Source organism: Strigops habroptila, chromosome 14, assembly GCF_004027225.2.
Source record: "Strigops habroptila isolate Jane chromosome 14, bStrHab1.2.pri, whole genome shotgun sequence".
Classification (NCBI taxonomy): Eukaryota; Metazoa; Chordata; class Aves; order Psittaciformes; family Psittacidae; genus Strigops; species Strigops habroptila.
In genome coordinates, this window is record NC_044290.2 from 12,199,130 (window position 1) to 12,216,386 (window position 17,257).

General features: G+C 58.0%; 3 protein-coding genes across 6 annotated transcripts in view; 2 read left to right on the forward strand and 1 right to left on the reverse strand.

The window, feature by feature from the left end:
- The first annotated feature begins 11 nt into the window (after window positions 1-11).
- CBX8 (chromobox 8) lies at window positions 12-4,307 on the forward strand. Of its 4 annotated transcripts, XR_003994319.1 has the most exons (6): window positions 12-152; window positions 519-562; window positions 674-739; window positions 815-905; window positions 1,081-1,982; window positions 3,806-4,307. XR_003994319.1 is itself a non-coding variant. In XM_030505998.1 (5 exons), exons 1-5 carry the CDS (start codon window positions 84-86, stop codon window positions 1,915-1,917), a joined length of 1,107 nt encoding a protein of 368 aa, XP_030361858.1. In that variant the 5' UTR covers window positions 12-83; the 3' UTR covers window positions 1,918-4,307. The 4 variants fall into 4 exon arrangements, 3 of the variants coding, with proteins under 3 accessions (XP_030361858.1, XP_030361859.1, XP_030361860.1); XM_030505998.1 differs by having other exon boundaries at window positions 1,081-4,307; XM_030505999.1 differs by having other exon boundaries at window positions 839-905; window positions 1,081-4,307.
- A 1,128-nt stretch (window positions 4,308-5,435) lies between these two features.
- Window positions 5,436-12,494, reverse strand: CBX2 (chromobox 2). The gene is made up of 5 exons (XM_030505960.1): window positions 12,380-12,494; window positions 12,254-12,297; window positions 11,694-11,759; window positions 10,558-10,627; window positions 5,436-10,121 (listed from the first exon to the last, which is right to left on the reverse strand). The coding sequence occupies exons 1-5, from the start codon at window positions 12,449-12,451 to the stop codon at window positions 8,778-8,780; spliced, it is 1,596 nt and encodes a 531-aa protein (XP_030361820.1). The 5' UTR covers window positions 12,452-12,494; the 3' UTR covers window positions 5,436-8,777.
- Window positions 12,495-13,357: 863 nt separating this feature from the next.
- RBFOX3 (RNA binding fox-1 homolog 3) overlaps window positions 13,358-17,257 on the forward strand; it is a 140,687-nt gene continuing 136,787 nt past the window's right edge. The window contains exon 1 of the mRNA XM_030505973.1: window positions 13,358-13,585. The gene's annotated coding sequence lies outside the window, so the exon portion shown is untranslated. The remainder of the gene's footprint in view (window positions 13,586-17,257) is intronic.

Here is a 17,257-nt window from a genome sequence, read left to right on the forward strand (position 1 = left end):
CGCGGCGCTGACGTCAGCGGGCGGAGTATTATGGTCTGGGCTGCGCTGGCGGCTGCCTGTGTGCTGCGAGCGGCCGCGTAAACATGGAGCTCTCGGCCGTCGGGGAGCGCGTCTTCGCGGCCGAGGCCCTGCTCAAGCGCCGCATCCGCAAAGTAGGTGCCTCCCCCCGCCGCCGCGGGGCACCCCCGCGCCCCGCACCGCGAGCCCCCAGCCTCCGGCCCCGCCGCCGCGGCCCGGTTGTGGCTGGGCGCCCGCTGGGGGCGGCTCTTTCTCCGCGCCGCATGCCCGGGCGGCCCCGCTGCCGCCCTCCGCGCCTTGCTTATTTTAATCAGCATTATATCTTTTCGCCGCGCCCCCCCCCCCCCCCCCCACTCCGCCTCCCGCCCCGCTCCTCCCGTCCCCTCCCTCCCGCCCCACGCGTGGAACCGCGGGCGGGAGCTTTGTTGCGGGCGCCCGTCGCCGTTTTGCCTCCGTGCGGGTTCATTTCATTCCTCTCACCTCTCTCTTTGCATCCGCAGGGGCGTATGGAGTATCTGGTCAAATGGAAAGGCTGGTCGCAGAAGTAAGTCCGGGTCCAGAGGCGGCGGGGGGGGGGGGGGGGAGGTCCATCATTTATACCCCGTATTTTTAATTTGATTTATTTATTCCCCTCTCCCTGTGCCCCCCCGTGCAGGTACAGCACTTGGGAGCCCGAGGAGAACATCCTGGACGCCCGCCTGCTCGCAGCCTTCGAGGAGAGGTACAAGGCCTTTTGCTCGCTGCAGTCCTTGTGCTTGTAAATATGTTGCTGTCTTGTAGCTATGCTGAATTGAAGCTTTGGTTTTTTTAACACCTCTAGGGAGCGAGAAATGGAGCTATATGGGCCCAAAAAGAGAGGCCCCAAACCCAAAACCTTCCTGCTGAAGGTAAGGAGGCCGGAGCCCTGCGCGTGCCGGCTGCGTGCCGTGGCGGGGAGTGGGGGTCCTATCAGCCCCCGTGGAGGATCCTCCTCACCAAAGGCAGCCTCTTGTCTTGTAAGTTGTAATTACGCAGCCGGATGGCGGGATAATAAAGTCACTGGTTGATTTATCTCCTTTGCAGGCCCAGGCGAAAGCAAAAGCCAAAACCTATGAATTCCGCAGCGACTCTTCCAGAGGGATCCGGGTGCCGTATCCTGGCAGGTCCCCCCAGGAGCTGGGCTCCACGTCCCGTGCTAGGGAAGGACTGAGAAACATAGCCCTGGCTCCCCAGGGCAGCTCCAGCACCAGCACCCCTAAGGGAGACAGCATCCGGGACCGGGTGATTCGCGTGGAGGAGAAACCTGGGGAGACCCCCAAAAAGAGAGGCCCGAAGCCCAGGAAGGAGCTTTACAAGGACCTGGCAGAGACTCTGGATGCTTCCAAGAGAAAACTGGGGGACCCGGGGGACAAGGTGGGGGACTACCTGAAGGCCAGGAAAATGGAGGAGGCAGCAGCAGGAGCCAAGTTCAGCTCGGGACACAGCGTCATCCAGCTGGCGCGGCGGCAGGACCCCGACCTCCCCGGCACCCTGCCCGGCCCCAACCGAGCTGAGGTGGGCACCAAGCTGGGCGCTGCCGAGAGCTACCCACCGCGGCTGGCCAAGCACCGCGCAGACTTTCTGGACCCCAAGGGGCAGGGGGGGCTGGACCCCGGCGGGCCCAAGCTCCTGCACGGCGCGGTGAGCCCGGGCGCCATGGGCAGCCTGTACCGTGACGGCGTGGGGGGCCAGGCGGGGCGGCCGTCCCTCATCGCCAGGATCCCCGTCTCCAGGATCCTGGGGGACCCCGAGGAGGAGTCCTGGAGCCCCTCGCTCAACAACCTGGAGAAGGTGGTGGTAACTGATGTGACCTCTAACTTTTTGACCGTCACCATCAAGGAGAGCAGCACGGACCAAGGATTCTTTAAGGAGAAGCGATGAGTTTGTTGGAGGTGGTGCTGGGGTTTTCTTCGGTCAGATCCAGACAAAAGCTTGGGTAGAGCTTGGTGGGCCTTTTTTTTTTTCCTTTTTTTTTTTTTTTTTTTTTTAATTTTCTTTTCTTTCTTTTTATTTTTTTTTTATGTTTTTTTCTTTTTGTCCTGGAGAGGATTTAGAAACTGTCCTAAATTCATTAACTCCTCCTTTATTCTTTTGGGTTTTTTTACGTCTTACATTTCGTTGGAAAGATTATCTCTAGAGTTATATTTTCTATTAGATGTAAATATGTTATTTAAGAAAAAAAATGCTTATATATATCTATATATATATTTCAACTCTGAGTTGTTTTATTTAAATGGAGACAACAGTGACTGCTCAGTTGCTCTTAGAAAGGACAATAAAACTGAGAACTAACGGAGTTCACGCCTCTCTCGCAGGAGCCCGTGTACATAACCATGTTCATAGCGAATTATGTCCTGGGTTGGTTTTTTTTTTTTAACTCTTCTTTTTCGTATGATGCTATGGATGGTGGAGGGGGACGTGTTGTTCCCTCCGAGGGCGGAGTGCCCTGGTTTCTTGATTGTGATATAAGGTGTTGCTTGTACAATCAAGTGTGTGCTGTGTCCAGAATTGTTGCCCTGACAGCTGAAGTAAGCACTTGAATTTCCAGTATTGTTGGGGAGGGGGCGTTTCCAGGCCGATGTAGAGAAAAAAAAGGGATGTTGCTAAAAGTCGGGGCGGGGAAAAGCAGAAATCCATAAAAAGGCTCAAACTGTTCTAGCGAAGTATTAACTTGAATTACCTTTTCTTGCCAAGGCAGAGGAGGTTCCTGTGTGTAAGGTTCCGGAGCGGGGTGATACTGAAATGCACTTTAATAGAGTTGTCGTAGCAGTTGTGGGAGATGGGACTGAGCTGAGAATCTGTTTTCATTTTGTCTGGTCGCTTGATTCTGTTCCCCCACCCACTTCAAAAAAGAAACCCCAAACCCCACAAACCCCCTCTGTTTACATTCCTGGCATGCCGGAGAGGTTGGGGAGGGTAGCCTGTCGCTGCCCATATTTAGATGCTTTATCCCGCTATAGAAAGTGGATGATTTTAATTTTTTTTGGTTTTTATTCCCAAACACAGTTCACTGCAGACTGCTGGAGGACTCCAGATCAAGTGTGTTGTAATACCCACATCTCTGACAAATCCCAGAGCCACCTTTATGCATTCAGAGACAATAAATATTTCCCTTTTCTTATGCTAGTTAAACAATAGCCAAGAGGCGAAATATTCCCGTGCGTGCGCAGCCGACTCGGGGCCTGGCTCTCGTTCCTTTGCCTCTGTTTTCTCCGGGCTCCCTGGACCAGGCTGGTTTTCTCCCCGGGCTGGGGCACAGTTTGTGGCTCTGGGTGGTTGCCCAGCCAGGTTGAGTGGTGGCCATGGGGGGGGATCAGGGGGCTGCATCCCCTGCTCCGCTCCCTCCTGCTCCCCTGGCTTGGTTGCAGCCTGTCCCAGGTGGGAACAGGACTCCAGCGCGTGCTGTGGTTTCGGTAGAGGTGCAGCGGGTGTCCCTGTCCTTGCTCTGAGCATCACTCGGGGTTGGAAAGCACAAGTTGATATTGGGTCAGGTCACCCTTGTCCCTCCTCATCACTGCCCTACCTGAGCTCCAGAAGGTTCCTGGTGCAGAGCTCTATGAGGTGACAGCACAGGGAGCCTGATGGGCCAGGGAAGGGCTGGGATGAGGAGCAGCCCTTTGCTTTTGGGCCTGTCTTGCTTGGTTGCCTTCTTGTGGGATCGCTGTTGGATGGCCTCGTGGGAGATTGCTGAATTGGCTGTGCAGAGGGAGCATGTCTCTGAGTTCTATGTTGGTTTTTTTTAAGGTTTTGTTTTGTTCCTCTTTTTAAGGCGTATTTTGTAAAAATTGAGATTTTAAACTCTGATTGTACGAAGAACCAATGTTCTGGTTTTGGTGCTGGTGCTGGGGCAGCTCACATGGGACACGTGTCTTTTTGGAGGGATGGTGATGGGACTGAGCTGCCCGTCCTCCCACTGCCATGTCAGGCTGGAGGATTCCTCCCCTTGCAGAAGAGCCTGGAGCTGTACTTCTGCTTGGCCGGGACATGGCTCCATCCTGCCTGTACGTGTGCGTCCCAACACACGTGTATATGGAGCAAAACATACATGTGGGTGTATATGTGTGTATGTATATAGTGACGTATATACTGAGTGTGTGTGTGTGGGGATGTGTGTGTGTGAACTATTTAAATCTAAGACTTGTATAAAAACCCAATTTGGCTAAATCTCAGTCTCGGAAGTGAAGCTTAACTACGTGTCTTCTGCCAGCCGTGAATGTCCGTATGAGACCTGCTTTTTATGTGAGTTTAAATATATACTTTGTAAATAGAAACGTGTTTGTCTTCCCTTTGTGGCCCTGGGGTGAGAGGGGGGCTTGGGACCATCGTGCGGTGGGGTCCGATGGGGCACAGGTGGGCTGGGACCAGATGGGGTGGGGATGGGGATCTGGGACACACCGGGGGGTCCTGCAGGGCCGGGAACAGTCCCGGGGTCGCCGCTGCACCGCGGGGGAAGGCGGTCGGGTACCGGGTCGGGTCCCGGGGTTGCTGCTCTGCCCTTCCGACGGGGCGGGCAGCGCGGCGGGGGTGCGGCGGGCCCGGCCTTTGCATTCAAATGTGCCGCGGAGGGGAGCGGAGCGGGCGGGGGGGGGGGGTTTGGTGGGGTTTAAGCTGTGTCCTCATTAACCTCCTTTTTCTGCTCTGCCGGCGCAAGGCGCGGACCCGGCACCGTGGGAGCTGTCAGGGGCTGGGCGCGGAAAATGAGCGTCGCGGAGGAGCGGGAGAAGGGCTGGACAATGGCGCCTTTCTCCCGGCCCCGCGGGGGGGCCTTTCACACGGGCCCGGCGGGGCCCCGGCGGGGCGGGCGCGGAGGGAGGGGGTAGGGATGGGGACGGACAGGGAGGGGGGCACCGCCTGGCGGAGCCCCCGGACGCACCGGCAGGACCCAACCCCCGCCCCCCCCCCGTGCCGGGGATCCCCCGCGCTCCCCCACCGGGGCTCCGCTCCCCACGACGACGGCCCCGACGGCGAGACCTGGAGCCGTCTCCGCCCGCGGCCGCGCAGCGCCCTCCCCGGGCCGGCCCCGGTCCCGCAGGTGGGGGGTGACCGGGTGGCCCCTCCCGGGCTGGGCGCAGCTCCAGGTGCAGCGGAGCCCGACGGACCGTTCATCGCCACCCGGTAAGAGCTGGGGGTAGGGGGGGAACCTGGGAATGGGACCTTCGAGGAGAACTTGGGGGGGCTCCCCGGTTCCCCTCAGCCTCGCGGTCCCCAGGGCTGGAACATGGTTCCCCGGGGGGGGTGTGGGAGTCTCAAGGCAGTGGCAGCCCCATTGGGGGTCTTTGGCCCGGAGCAGTGACCACAGCAGCTCCGCGCCCAACCCGCTCCACAAAGCCCTTTCCCTTTCCCAGGGTAATAACATCTCCAACTTTTGTTCTCTGGAAATAAAAGCAAACAAACAGCTGTAGTTTAAAGCAATTATAAGTGTCATACAGGAGTGATTTGGCTCTCCCTTTAATTAAAACGTACAAATCAGAGCAGTGACTGGCACAAGTTACAAGAACAATTGTTTGTTTTCACCCATTCCTCAATTTCTTTCAGTAAAAACCTCCTCGCCGGCTCTGGATCCTTCACACCCAGCCCAGGAACTCAACACAAACCAAACCCTCTAAACTATCTCCATCCTTCCACAAACTCCAGTTTTTTTGGTACAAAATATATATATAAAAATAGACTAAGTTTCTAGGGAAGATGGCTGAATTGGCCACCTCTTCCAGTCCAATGGAAAACAACAAGTCTGCTTAACCAGATTATGCCTGGAGAAAATATCCATTCAATATACAAATACTGCAGGACTTTCCACATCGGAAAGCTCTTAGAAAATGACAAGTGACAAACCTTTAATTGGCTGTGTGACACACGGCTGAGCGCTCCAACCCATAGCAGCAAACTTAAAATGGGGGGGGAGGAAGAGAGGAAAGGAAAAAATAAGGTAGACCTTGAATACTAATGGTCAGACTGGTGAACAGGGTCTGCAGCGGCTTTCAGCCCCTGGCCACAAAAGATTACAGTAAATCACTCACATAATGTGCCTTTGAGAGGCAAGCTCCAGCGTTCAGACACGCCAGTGCCGCTGGGCGAGCCGGGAGCCTGAGGCGCGAGGCCAGGAGGGGCCGGGAAAGGACGCGGGAGGAGGCGAAGGTCGGAAAACCATCTGGATTATCACGTTCACCATCCTTAGACCTTTGGAATCAAACCGCTGGTGAGTAAAGGCACAATAGCAAGTGGTGACAGCAGAGTCCTGCTGCTATGGGAGGGGACGCACTGGGGAAGGGTGGGTGATAGAGGGAAGCTGCTCGCTGTCGGAATACGTGTTCCCCTGGGTACAAGCCCGGGACCAGCCACCCTTTGCCCAGCCAGAAGGTAGGATCACACCATCACACCAGGAAAAGCAGGTGAGCACCTTGCAGCCGGTGTGCAGCCAGCACAGCACCCACTGCCACAGTTCCTCCAAGGGTGCTTGGTGCCTGACTCCTTTTTGGACATCCACAGATGCTTCTTCACCCTTGGGGACATCAGCCCCACATACTATTGCTCTCGGCAAGAGCATCCCCTAGGTGGGCATGCCCCAGCTCTGGGCATCCCACTGGGACTGGGGCATCACTGTCCCTAGGACCCTGTGATCATCTTGCTTTGCATAGGCACAAACCTGTGGTGGGACCGGTGTCACAGACCAGGCTGAGATAAGGACGGTCCGAAAGGCACATAATTGTTCAGTTTGGATTTGCAAAGGCCAAGTAGCAAACATTTGGTGTGTGAGGAAGAGCGTCACCCTGTGCTCCCAGATTCCTTGATTCTTCTCCCAAAGTGCTCGCATCCTGAGCACAAAAGCCCACCCAGCAGAGACCATGCTGGAGCATTCGGTTCTGCTGATGCAGGTTAACGCTTCCTTGGACTCTTCAAAGCAACAGTAGCTCGTTTGGCAAAGTTAAAGACTAGAAGGTCAACAGCACAGACTTTGACATTTTGGCATTGTGGAACTCGATGGAAACTCCATCTTTGGGAGCCTCTCCATGGACAATGCTCCCTCCTCTCCCCTCGACCCTTTGCCTTGCAGAGCAATGCATGGCACGGGGGCTGCACCCATCCCTGACAGACCCCCAGCACTGTAACACAACAACCTCAGAGCCATGACCAACAGGACGGCTGGGGATTGAATACAAAAGCTAAGAGATAGTGTCTGTGGAGCACTGGAGCCTGATCCAGCAAAGGCTGTGGCCACTGCTCAGTACCATCCATCCATCCATTGATGCCTTGAAGACCCAGGCAGCATGTGTGGCCAGTGCTGGCATTTCCATTTCACCTGAGAATTGCAGTTCCACCAGCAGCAAATGCAACTGCTATGGGGAGGTCAGGATTACCTGTACCCCAGTTTGGTCCATTCATCTCTGCACTCCTATGCGTGATGACCCTGTGAGTGTCCCTGCCTGTGGCAAAGCAAGGTGCCCCGAGCATGTGGGGAGCCCTGGCGCTGGTGGGAAGCCCTTTGGAGGCACCTCCTAACCTTGTTCAGGCTTTTTATCTCCTCTGAGAACAGAGCTCAGCCTTAGCAGAACGAAAATGACCTCAAGTGCTACTAAACTCTGTCTGAACTACTGCTGCTAATTTTGGCTCGTAAGAGGAATCTACGGTAGGGAAAAAACCGTCCATAAAAAGCCATTATTGGTTGCAATCATGAGCTAAAATGAATACCCGGCTGCTGGCACAGGATGGCAAGACAAAGGTGAATGGCTGCTGCAGGCTCTCCGTCTCCTCGGGGAACAACGGCCTCAGGTACCCACTGCCTGCCCCTGCCCCTTCTCCCTCTCCTCTCCTTCCCCTTCCTCCTGCTCGAGCCCATCCATGCAGGTCTCCTTAACCAGCTCCTCTGAAATCAAGTCACTATGAAGAAGCCAGCGGCTGTCACTGGGTCCCAAGGTAGGACCCCAGGCAGTAAGGAGGTACCTGCTGACACCATTCCTTGCTCTGAAAGAGGCTCCTTTGACACCCACCACCGGTGGCACCCAGGGTTCAGCCTTCCCTAGATGGGGTTTATTCCCCTCTCTCAAAAAAAAAAAAAAAAAGGATTTTTCCTTGCTAGAAAATGTAAACAATATTTCCCTATCAGCTGGAAACCACAACAGGAATGTCATGGACTTCACCATCATTGGAAGTGACCTGGCCCAGGGGGGTGGCTGGGCTGAGAGTACCCTGAAAAACCCCCAGATGCAGCCGGTCCCAGGGCTGGGAGCAGCGGCCACCTCATTTGGATTGACCTGCGACTCCCCACAGCTCACGGGCAGATACGTGGGGAGCCCAGAGGAAAGAAAAGGATCTCCTCTTCCTCACCCAAGTAGAAGCCTGGCCTGCTGCAGTTCCGCACCCTCCTCCTGCTGCTGGGGAGCTGCAGACCTTGTCAGCGGCTCTTTCAAGGTCTAACACAAAGAAACCCATGTTCAGTGAAGCCTGGCTCAAAACTTGCCAGCCTGGCAGCACCAGTGCCCCTGCTCCCGGAGAACAGCATCAGGTGCCTCTGCTCGGGATGCTGCTCTGGGCGAGGATGGGGAGAAGCCGGGAGGGATCCATCGACCCACTGGCAGTTCTGAGCAGGTTTCACTGCGTCTTTCTCAAGCTTCTCTAGACACGAGTCCCAGCAGGTCTCACGAGGTCTCTGCGTTCACTTGAAGAAAGAAAAACCCTGATGGAAGAGCTGGGCAAAGCGGAGGGAGAGGCTGAAGGACCCTCTTCCTCCTCTCATGCTCCCGGGCTCAGTATTGCCGTAGGTTGAAAAACCCAACGCTGGTGGGGGACTCCTTGACTGTCACCGTGATCAGGTTGGCGGTGACATCGGTGACAAAGACATGCTCGATCAGGCTGCGGGTGGGTTTCCAGTCCTGGCTGGTCTGGATGGAGACAGACATGTTCTGACCCACACCTGGGTAGGAAGCTGAATCCCGGTCCGAATCTGAGCTGGTCTCATCGCCTGTGCTCATTTCGGACAGCGTGGCAGGTTTGCGGCTCTCCGCGGCTGCGTGCCCATCCTGTGTGCTGGCTGTGCCGCCTTTGGCCAAGTCCCTGTCTCCTGCCCGGTGTGTCTGCTTCTTGCTCTTGCTGCTGTCTCCCCCCGAGCCTGAGCTGGCAGCATTCAACCCAGCACCCGCTGTGCTGCCCTTCACACTGCCAGCACCCGCACTCGCTGCTGAGCTGCTACTGGAGCCTTTGGACATGGCGGTGCAGAGGTGACGGGGGATGCTGCTCCCACCAGCCACGCTCGGTCCGTTTTTGACACTCTGGAGGTTTAGAGCCTGGAGGTTCAGCTCCTGGCTGGAGGCCAGCTGGGAGCCAGACCCAGATGAGCTCGCAGGCGTCTTGCTGCCGTTGTGCAGCACTTGGCCTCCTGCAGCAAACCCTGACTTCTGGTCCCCTCCAGCACTGCTGCTCGGAGCCTTGGTACTCTTGGGTCCCTGCATGCTCAGCCCAAGCTCTCCAGATGCTTTCTGGTTCCTCATTTTTAAGTCCAGCCCTAAGCTGCTCTTGCTGGCCGCCTGCGCCTTGAGCGCCAGCCTGCCCAGGGGCGAGCTCTCGGTCGAGTTCTGGCTTTGGGACATCCTGTTCATGTAGTGCACGATGGAGCTCTGCCAGCTGATGGCCCGGTTCGGGCTGGTGGAGCCGCTCTTCATCATATTGGGCAGGTTTTCTGCTGATGGCCCCCCTGCGCTGAGCCCAGCCAAGGCACCCGGCGGGTCCTTCAGCAGGGCCATGCCCGAGCCCTGTGTGCCGTGCTGGGGCTGCAGCTTCCCCACCAGCTTGGTGCTGCTGCCCACCTCCTTCCGGGATGTTTTCAGCACCTTTGTCAGGTTCACGGTCCTTCGAGCCGCTTTCTGCTCCGGGGGAAGAGGTTTTCGTCCACGCTTCTTCCTGGAACTGTCTTTCAGTTCAGGCTTTGCCACCAGGATCTGAGCTTTCTTCTGCGGTACTGGGTGAGTCTCTCTGCTGCGGGGACCCCTCTTTGCTTCCAGGTCACTTTCATCCTCTTCATCAGAGGAGGAGGAAGAGGAGGATGTGGAGGAAGAGGAGCTACTTGACTTGGTTTTTGCAGGCATCTCTGGTTCCTGCAAAGCAATGGAGACAGGAAAAGCTAACACAGATTCCTGAAGAGCATTGCAAATCCTTCAGTGTTGCCTGGCTGGGTGCCTTGGGCACACGGGTTCTTCCTCCGTGTTGGCTGATCTGTTCATCCTCTGCCATGAACCGAGTTGGGGAGCATGCGGGGCAAAACCGACTAGGCTTAAATACCAAGTGGGACCCAGGGAACTCTTCTGTCTCCTCCACCATCGCAGGGATGAAGGGACGTTCTCCTCACAGGCATCCTCAACCCCCTACCCATCACTGCTATCTCCAAGCCCCTGCGCAGGGGTCTGCTGGCACTGCCGTGTCCTCACCACCCTCCGGAGCCCAATCACCCACCACCCTGTGCTGGGGACAGACACGTGCTGGTGCCCTCCAGCACCATCATGGCCATGGGTTTTCACCAGCACCAGGACTCACCACGTGTTTCCTGGGCCTGCCCCTGGGCCTCTTGCCCCTCTTCCGATTCTGCACTTCTTTTTCATGTTCCCTGAAAAAACAATGATTGAGGACAATGTTTGCAGGAAAACAAAACCATCCCAAACCAGCCTGGTTCCTCCCTTTTTTTCTGTCATGAAACCCTCCCTTGCTTGGGATGCTGAAGGTTCAGGTCCCATTCCAGCACCCAGGTAGTTGTCCTTAACTCATCCTAACACATGATCCTGCAGGCTCACAGCACATCACTCACTTGAACACATGCTCTCATGGGCACACCACACTCAAGCGCAAAGAGCCCCAAGAACATGGAAACCCAGGGCCTTGGGCAGTTAAACCTCGCCACATGGCACCTGGATCATGCACTCTGTGGGGCTGGCACAGGCCGTGGGAAGAGTGGGACCATGGATGTGATGCGACGCAAGAGTGTTTTCAGGGCACTGCACCACTTTGTAGCTCTGGTTAAGGACAGTGTTAAGCTGCAATACGTACAGCTAGTTAAGCACCGTGCTGTCTGCACTATCCACCAGATTCTGTTCTTGAAAAATGGACCCAGAAACAAGTTATAATTAAATCCTATCATAAACTTTCATTATTTTTTTATTAATATGGAGCCAAAATATTTGGCAGAGCGGTGGTTACCATAGCCAGCTGGCTACCTTCCTACCTCCATGCCTGATCCCTGGTGTGCAATAGCTGCAGAACAGTTGTGGCTCTGGGCAGAGGACTCCATTTTCTCCTACTGTTACCTCCTCTCCCTCTCACAAGTGCCCTCCATGAATGCACTTTGTGCTGCACAAGCCCCCCAGTCCCACAATCCCTGCCGAGGTCCTGGTTACTGGACTGGGACCGGGAGCCAAAGGTCTCTGTGGCACCACCGTGTCCCTGTTGCACAGCCAGTGCAAACCCAGCCCCAGGACCATGGATCCGCGGTGTCTGCCCAGCCAGAGCCGTGCTGTGTGGACCGGGGCTGTGATTTCAGGGGGTGAACAAAAGGGCCATGCCACAAAAGGCACGGGCCGAGCTCCGGGCTGTTGTTTCCACAACTTCCACCGCACGCGCAGCCAATTAGAAGTTAATTGACTTTATCGTTTGCTTAGAAATATTTAGAGTTCGCTCACTTCTTTTGGAAAGCCAGAAGGAGTCTTGGATCCAGGATGTTCTCCTCGGGCTCCCAGCTGTTGTGCCTGTAACACACGTCCCGGGGCTGGGCGAGTGCAGGGACCGGGTGTCCCTCCCGTCCCATTACCGGCCCAGCACCGGGGAGTTCACCCAAGGACAGAGGGGCCCGCCGTGCGCCCGGCGCCGCGGGGACCGGAGCATCCCAGCACCGGGGACCGGTACCCCCGCGGGAGAAGGGGCCGGGGGACGCAGGTCGGGGAGGGGGCGGCCACGCCGGCGAGGGGATGGGCGAGCCCCGCGCGTCCCGGGAGAGCTCCGGTGGCAGCGGGCGGTCGTGGGGCGCGGGGCCCGCCGGTAACGGGGGTGTTCCCGGCCGGGCCCGGTCTGGGGTGGGGACCTGGGGGGGATCGGAGCCCCACGCGGCGGCGGGAGGGCCGGGCCGCGGCCGCGCTTATTTGTAAACAAAAGGAGCTGCGCGACCCGAACAAAAGCGGCCGGGCGGGCGGCACCCGCGGCCGCGCACCGATCCGCGCAGCCCCGCACCGCGCACCCCGCTCACTTGGAGGACCAGCCCCGCCACTTGACCAGGTACTCCAGCTTGCCCTGCAGAGAGAAGAGAGACGGGGAGAGGCGCGTTAGCGGCGGCGGGGGGGGCGGCGGCGGGGGGGTGTGCGGTGGGTCCCACCTTGCGGAGCCGCTTGCTGAGGATGCACTCGGCGGCGAAGACCTGCTCTCCCACGCTGCTCAGCTCCTCCATGGCCCCGGCCCCGCACGCACACGCACACACACACACAAGGGGAGCCCCCGGGCGCGCCCCCGACGGCGGTCGCGCGCGCGCGCTCCCGCCTCGCAGCCCCCCCCCATGCCCGCGTGCGCGCCCCCCGGCAGCGGGGGGGGCGGGTAGTTTGGGGGGGGGGCTCCCCAAATTCCCCACCGGCCAATGGGAAGCGGGGGGCGGGGCTTGGCCGCGGCAGAGGCGGGGGGCTAAAGGGGGGGAGGCATTGTCTGAGCGCGACCCCTCCTCTTCCTGCGCGCGCTGGTGGAGCGGGACAATGGGGCGGGGGGGTCCCGGCATGGGGACCGGGGCTTTGTGCCGGGGGTTGACCGGGAGGGATCGGGGGGGTCCCGCTCCCGCAGCCGGGGACCCCTTCCGGGGACCGAGCGGCGGCGGGGGGGCGCAGCCCGGGGTCGGGGGCAGTCCCTGCTGGTCCCCGCCGAGCCGGAGCAGGCGGCAGCGGCGCGGTTCTGGTTGTGGTTCTGGTTCGGGGTCTGGTTCTGGATGTGGGTTGCAATAAAATAAAGCGTGTTTCCGCGGGGGGTGGCGGTGCCGGTAAACACCATCTCACCGGGCCAGACCCAGGCTTGAAGCCAGCGGTGGCCTGACCCACAATCCTTCCCCACTGCCGAACCGGGCTAATGGACTGAGCCGGGCTAATGAACCAAGCGGTGTCAGCAAACTGAGGTGTGCCGGCAAACCAAGCTGTGTTACCGAACCAAGCCGTGACGGTGAATCAAGCTGTGCTGGCAAACTGAGCCGTGCTAAAGAACCGAGCCGTGCTACTGACCGTGCCGCGGTTGTGACCCCGCCGCAGCCCCGCACGCCACCGGGGCGTGCAAGGCAGCGTGAGGAGCTGCTACCCGGCGGTTGTGCGCGGTGGGCGTGGAACGGTGAAATATGGTGCATGGAAGAAGATGAGTCAGCACCTCGGGGAGTTGGCAGCCGCCGGCCCGCAGCCTGCTGTTAACCGTGCCGGAGCCAGCGGGGAGTGAGTGGCCGGTGTGCCGGCGGCGTCGCGGTGGCTGTGGTGGCCCGGGGCTGAGCGGGACCTGGATGGCGATGGGGTGTCCTGCACGCGGGGCCTCACGTGGACTCCGGGCAGCGTTGTCTCCGGTAAGCGATGCCGGGTTTAGGCAAGTGCTGTGAGTGCCGGGCTGGAGGTGAGGTCGTCACTGCTGGGGACCCCTGGCATGATGGAGGGGAAACAGCCAGTTGGCTACTGTAGTGGGGCTGCCTTGGGGTCTGCGGGGCAGTGGGTGCCCCTGGTGTGTCTCTGGGGTGTTGCTCGATGCCGGGGAATTGTCTGAGGTCGGGCACTATTCCTTTTTATTGTTTTCCTTTTACAATTACTGCGATTGTTCGCTGACCAGAAGAACTGTTGGAAGCATTTTGTTACCCAAAGGTGACTCGGAAACGTAACCCGGCGCTGTGCTTTGCCTTTGGAGTTAATTCACCTTCCACCAGCTCTGCTCTTTGTGTGCAGCGCGTCTTACATGCCAGTGAAAACCGGCGGACGACCTTCCCTCCCTGTGCACGAGCAGCATGCGGGCACAACATGGTATTCACTGTTCACCATTCACCGTGGCTCTAGGACCAGCCATGCCGAGCATGTGGGGCTGGCCAGAGTCTGGATGCTGGTGCTGGGATGAGCACCACCGGGAGATGAGTCCTGATTTGGGTGACGTCGGGTGGGTGCTGGCGTTCCTGAGCTCCCACGAGGATACAGGAGTAGAATAGCTCGTCTCTTCCTTCCTGGAGCAAAGAGGAAGAGGTGGTGTGAGCAGAGGGGCTCTGTTCACTGCGCCTGACATTGGGGTCTCTTTGAGGACTGAGCGTGTGCTCAGGGCTAGTGCCTGGCGTGGGGCTGTTCCAGCAGCTTCATCCCCAACCCCTCGTCCCCAGCCCAAGTGGTTCCTTTCCAGCAACACCCCATGTTTCTTTCGTGCCTCTGTGTCAACAGGGACACGAGCCCCCTCTGCCTTTTGGGGAAAAGGGCTGTGCTGCTCCATGGGCTGGAAATCCCATTACATCTCCAGAGTTCACGGGGACTGGTCCCACTGGGCACATGGGCTGTGGTGGGCTCCTGCTTCCTGCTGGTTCTTCCCAGTTGGGAGCTGCCCATTACTTCGTGTAGTTTGAAAGCTGGATGTGATGGCTGAGGCAAAGCGGGTGTTTCCTTGCGCACAAAGCACACTGAGCCCAGGCTGCGTATGTTCTGCTTTCTCAGGCTGATCCCAGGTTTCCCGGGATTTGATGTCTTTAGTGGAGCCATGTGGTGAAATTAATAATCTCACTTTTTCTCAGAAAAGGGAAAAGAAAGAAAACAAATTGCTCTGAGCTTTGAAAACCCGAACTTGTGGCTTTGGAGATTTACACAGACGGGCAGCGAATACAAACCCTGCGTGTGTTTCTGTGTCGGGATCTCGTGAGTTGTCACATTGGGCTCAGACCGTTTGCTCTTGGGCTCAGCAGTGACTAAGCGACTGGCTGCAGCGCTGCTGCCCCCCACCCCTTCCAGTGCCAGGGGTGCCGGCCCCGCTGCGCAGCTTCCTCGGTGCCATTGCAGGATGTTTTAGTGATGAGAAGACATAAAGTTGTCCATGAGTGCTTCCTGCCCTGCCCTGCCCTGCCTCGCCTCCTGCTGCTGCTGGGCAGAGCTCCTGCGGAGATGCAGCGGGAGATGCTCATTGCTGCTGCTCCCCATGTGAGTGCTGTTGGGCTGAGTTCAGTGCTCCCATCCGGAGAAACTTGGGAACAGGCAGCAGATAGCTTGGCTGCCATGTTCCCATGCTCCACCCGAGGTAGGTGACAGTGGAGCCAGTTAACTTGGCAGTTGTGCAGAACACCTTTGGAGTCCTAAAAACCAGGCGCAGATCCTTGAACTAATACAGTGGAACATGATTTTGTAGCTCTTCCCAGGCATGCTGGACATCCCAGGAATGCTGTGTAACCTGCACTATGCTGCTAGCAGGGGGCTGTCATGCTAGGGGAAGGTTTGCTGTTGGAGGAAGGTGTCCACCTGAGCACCAGACCTTCCCGGTAGGATTGGGGCTTTCATTGGAGGGTTTGGAGCGGGCATGTTGAGCAGGGCTGCAGTAGTGAGGGTCCATCCCATTGGGATTTGTACCAGCAGTGAGGGGCACGGCTGCCCCCTGGGGTGTGCAGAGCAATGGGCTGTAGCCAGGGAGGCACAGAGGAGCTCAAGACTGTGGCCACCCCATGGGACCTCTGTCTTTGTGCCTGGTCCCCCCAGGAAGAAGGAGTGTGTCAGGGGCTCCCTGTGCTTCCCTCCTGTGCTGCTGGCTCAGGGCTGCCCGGGTCAGGGATCACAGCACTGGGAGGTTCCAAGGGGGTGCCAGGTGCATGCAATGTGCCAGGCTTCAGAGCATGAAGCTGGGGCCAGTGTGGCCACATTGCTGTGGGCAAATGGTGGTTGTTTTCCAGAGGCAGCAGCCAGTTGAAGCACAGGGATCTGCGTGTCGTTTGGGCGCTGCAGGCAGGGTGAAGCTGTGCAGTGTGTAGGATGGGATGACCAGTGAGCACATCGTGTGCCAGTGGGAATTGTAGGGGCACATGCTACCCCCAGACTGGGCATTTCAGGATGCTGCAGTTTTCCTGCAAGCTGTGTGTGTGCCATAAATAAATACGCGTGTGTTTGCGGTTACATTACCATCTTGGAGCAGTTGGACCCCTGGGCAGCAAGCGTCTTTCCAGTGCAGGAAAAAGAAAGGGAAGCAAATGGTGTGGAAATGCATAGCAAATTGGGCTGCAAGACGCAGCAGGGCTCTCCCTGCTGTGTGACCCCCAGCCCCAGGGAGGGGAATGAATTATTTGGGGGCAGGAGGGCGGGGGGAGATGCAGTATTCCATGGAGTGGGAGTCTCCGCACAAACCGACGCTGGGTCTGCTGGAGAGGCCAGGCAGGGCTTTGTCTGTTGGGCGAATGTTTGGTGGAAATGTGACGTGGTGAAAGCACATGAGGTGTGAGATGCAATGGGAAGGGCTGGGAAAGCCCTAAAGGCTTTCTTTAAACTGGACAGTGTCTTCCAGGAGCCAGGGGTTTGTGGGGTTAAACCTCCTCACCCTGCAGTGAAGGATCTGTCTCACCCCTCCGGCCTGGGACCTGAAGCATCCACATCCCAGGGCTGTGTTGGAGGAAGGGACCAGAAGATGGAAGTGAGTGTGTGATGTGGATCTCCAGGGCATCACTTGGCGCAGCCCCGGGGCTGCGATAGGTGCCGAGTGCTGGGAGCATCCTGGAGGCAGCGGCTGCCCGACGTGTGTCCTGGATTAGTCACAACAGGGGCTGGGTTCTCCCGTGGGAGCCACCGGGGCCTCGCACCGAGACCCGGCGGGAGCTGATGGCCGCGGGCGAGAGACGAGTTTGGGGAGATGCTCCCGGACGGGGTTTTACCGTGAGCTGCTCCCCCCGCCGCGCCGGTACCGGGCTCTCCCGGGGAGAGCGCGGCTCGGGAGCCCTCGCCCGCCGGCTGCCGGTACTGCACCGGTATAGCCGGTAACGCACCAATACTGCATAGGTACTGCCGGTATTGACCCGGTATTGCATCGGTATAGCCCTAAATACTTTTGGGGTACAGACATGCCCTGTTCAAAGCTCCCTTTTTGTTCCCCCCTGCTCTGAGCAGCAGTAGCTGCTCCAAGATACATCTGTGGTTTCAGGGGCAATGGGAATCTTCCTGGCAGGGGTACAGCGGGTTTGTTCTTCAGCTGAAGCAGTGCCTACTCCGGAGAGGTTTTCCTGCCAGAGCCCTGTCTCACTGGAATG

Bases quoted from the DNA above. Each gene is read 5' to 3' on its own strand.
- CBX8 (XM_030505998.1), top strand. From the start codon at position 84: ATGGAGCTCTCGGCCGTCGGGGAGCGCGTCTTCGCGGCCGAGGCCCTG. The intron at 153-518 runs GTAGGTGCCTCC...TTGCATCCGCAG, and splicing joins TCAAGCGCCGCATCCGCAAA to GGGCGTATGGAGTATCTGGT. The intron at 740-814 runs GTACAAGGCCTT...GCTGAATTGAAG, and splicing joins CTCGCAGCCTTCGAGGAGAG to CTTTGGTTTTTTTAACACCT.
- CBX2 (XM_030505960.1), bottom strand. From the start codon at position 12,451: ATGGAGGAGCTGAGCAGCGTGGGAGAGCAGGTCTTCGCCGCCGAGTGC. The intron at 11,760-12,253 runs GTGAGCGGGGTG...CGTGTGTTACAG, and splicing joins TGGCGGGGCTGGTCCTCCAA to GCACAACAGCTGGGAGCCCG. The intron at 10,628-11,693 runs GTGAGCGAACTC...TTGTTTTTTCAG, and splicing joins CTTCTGGCTTTCCAAAAGAA to GGAACATGAAAAAGAAGTGC.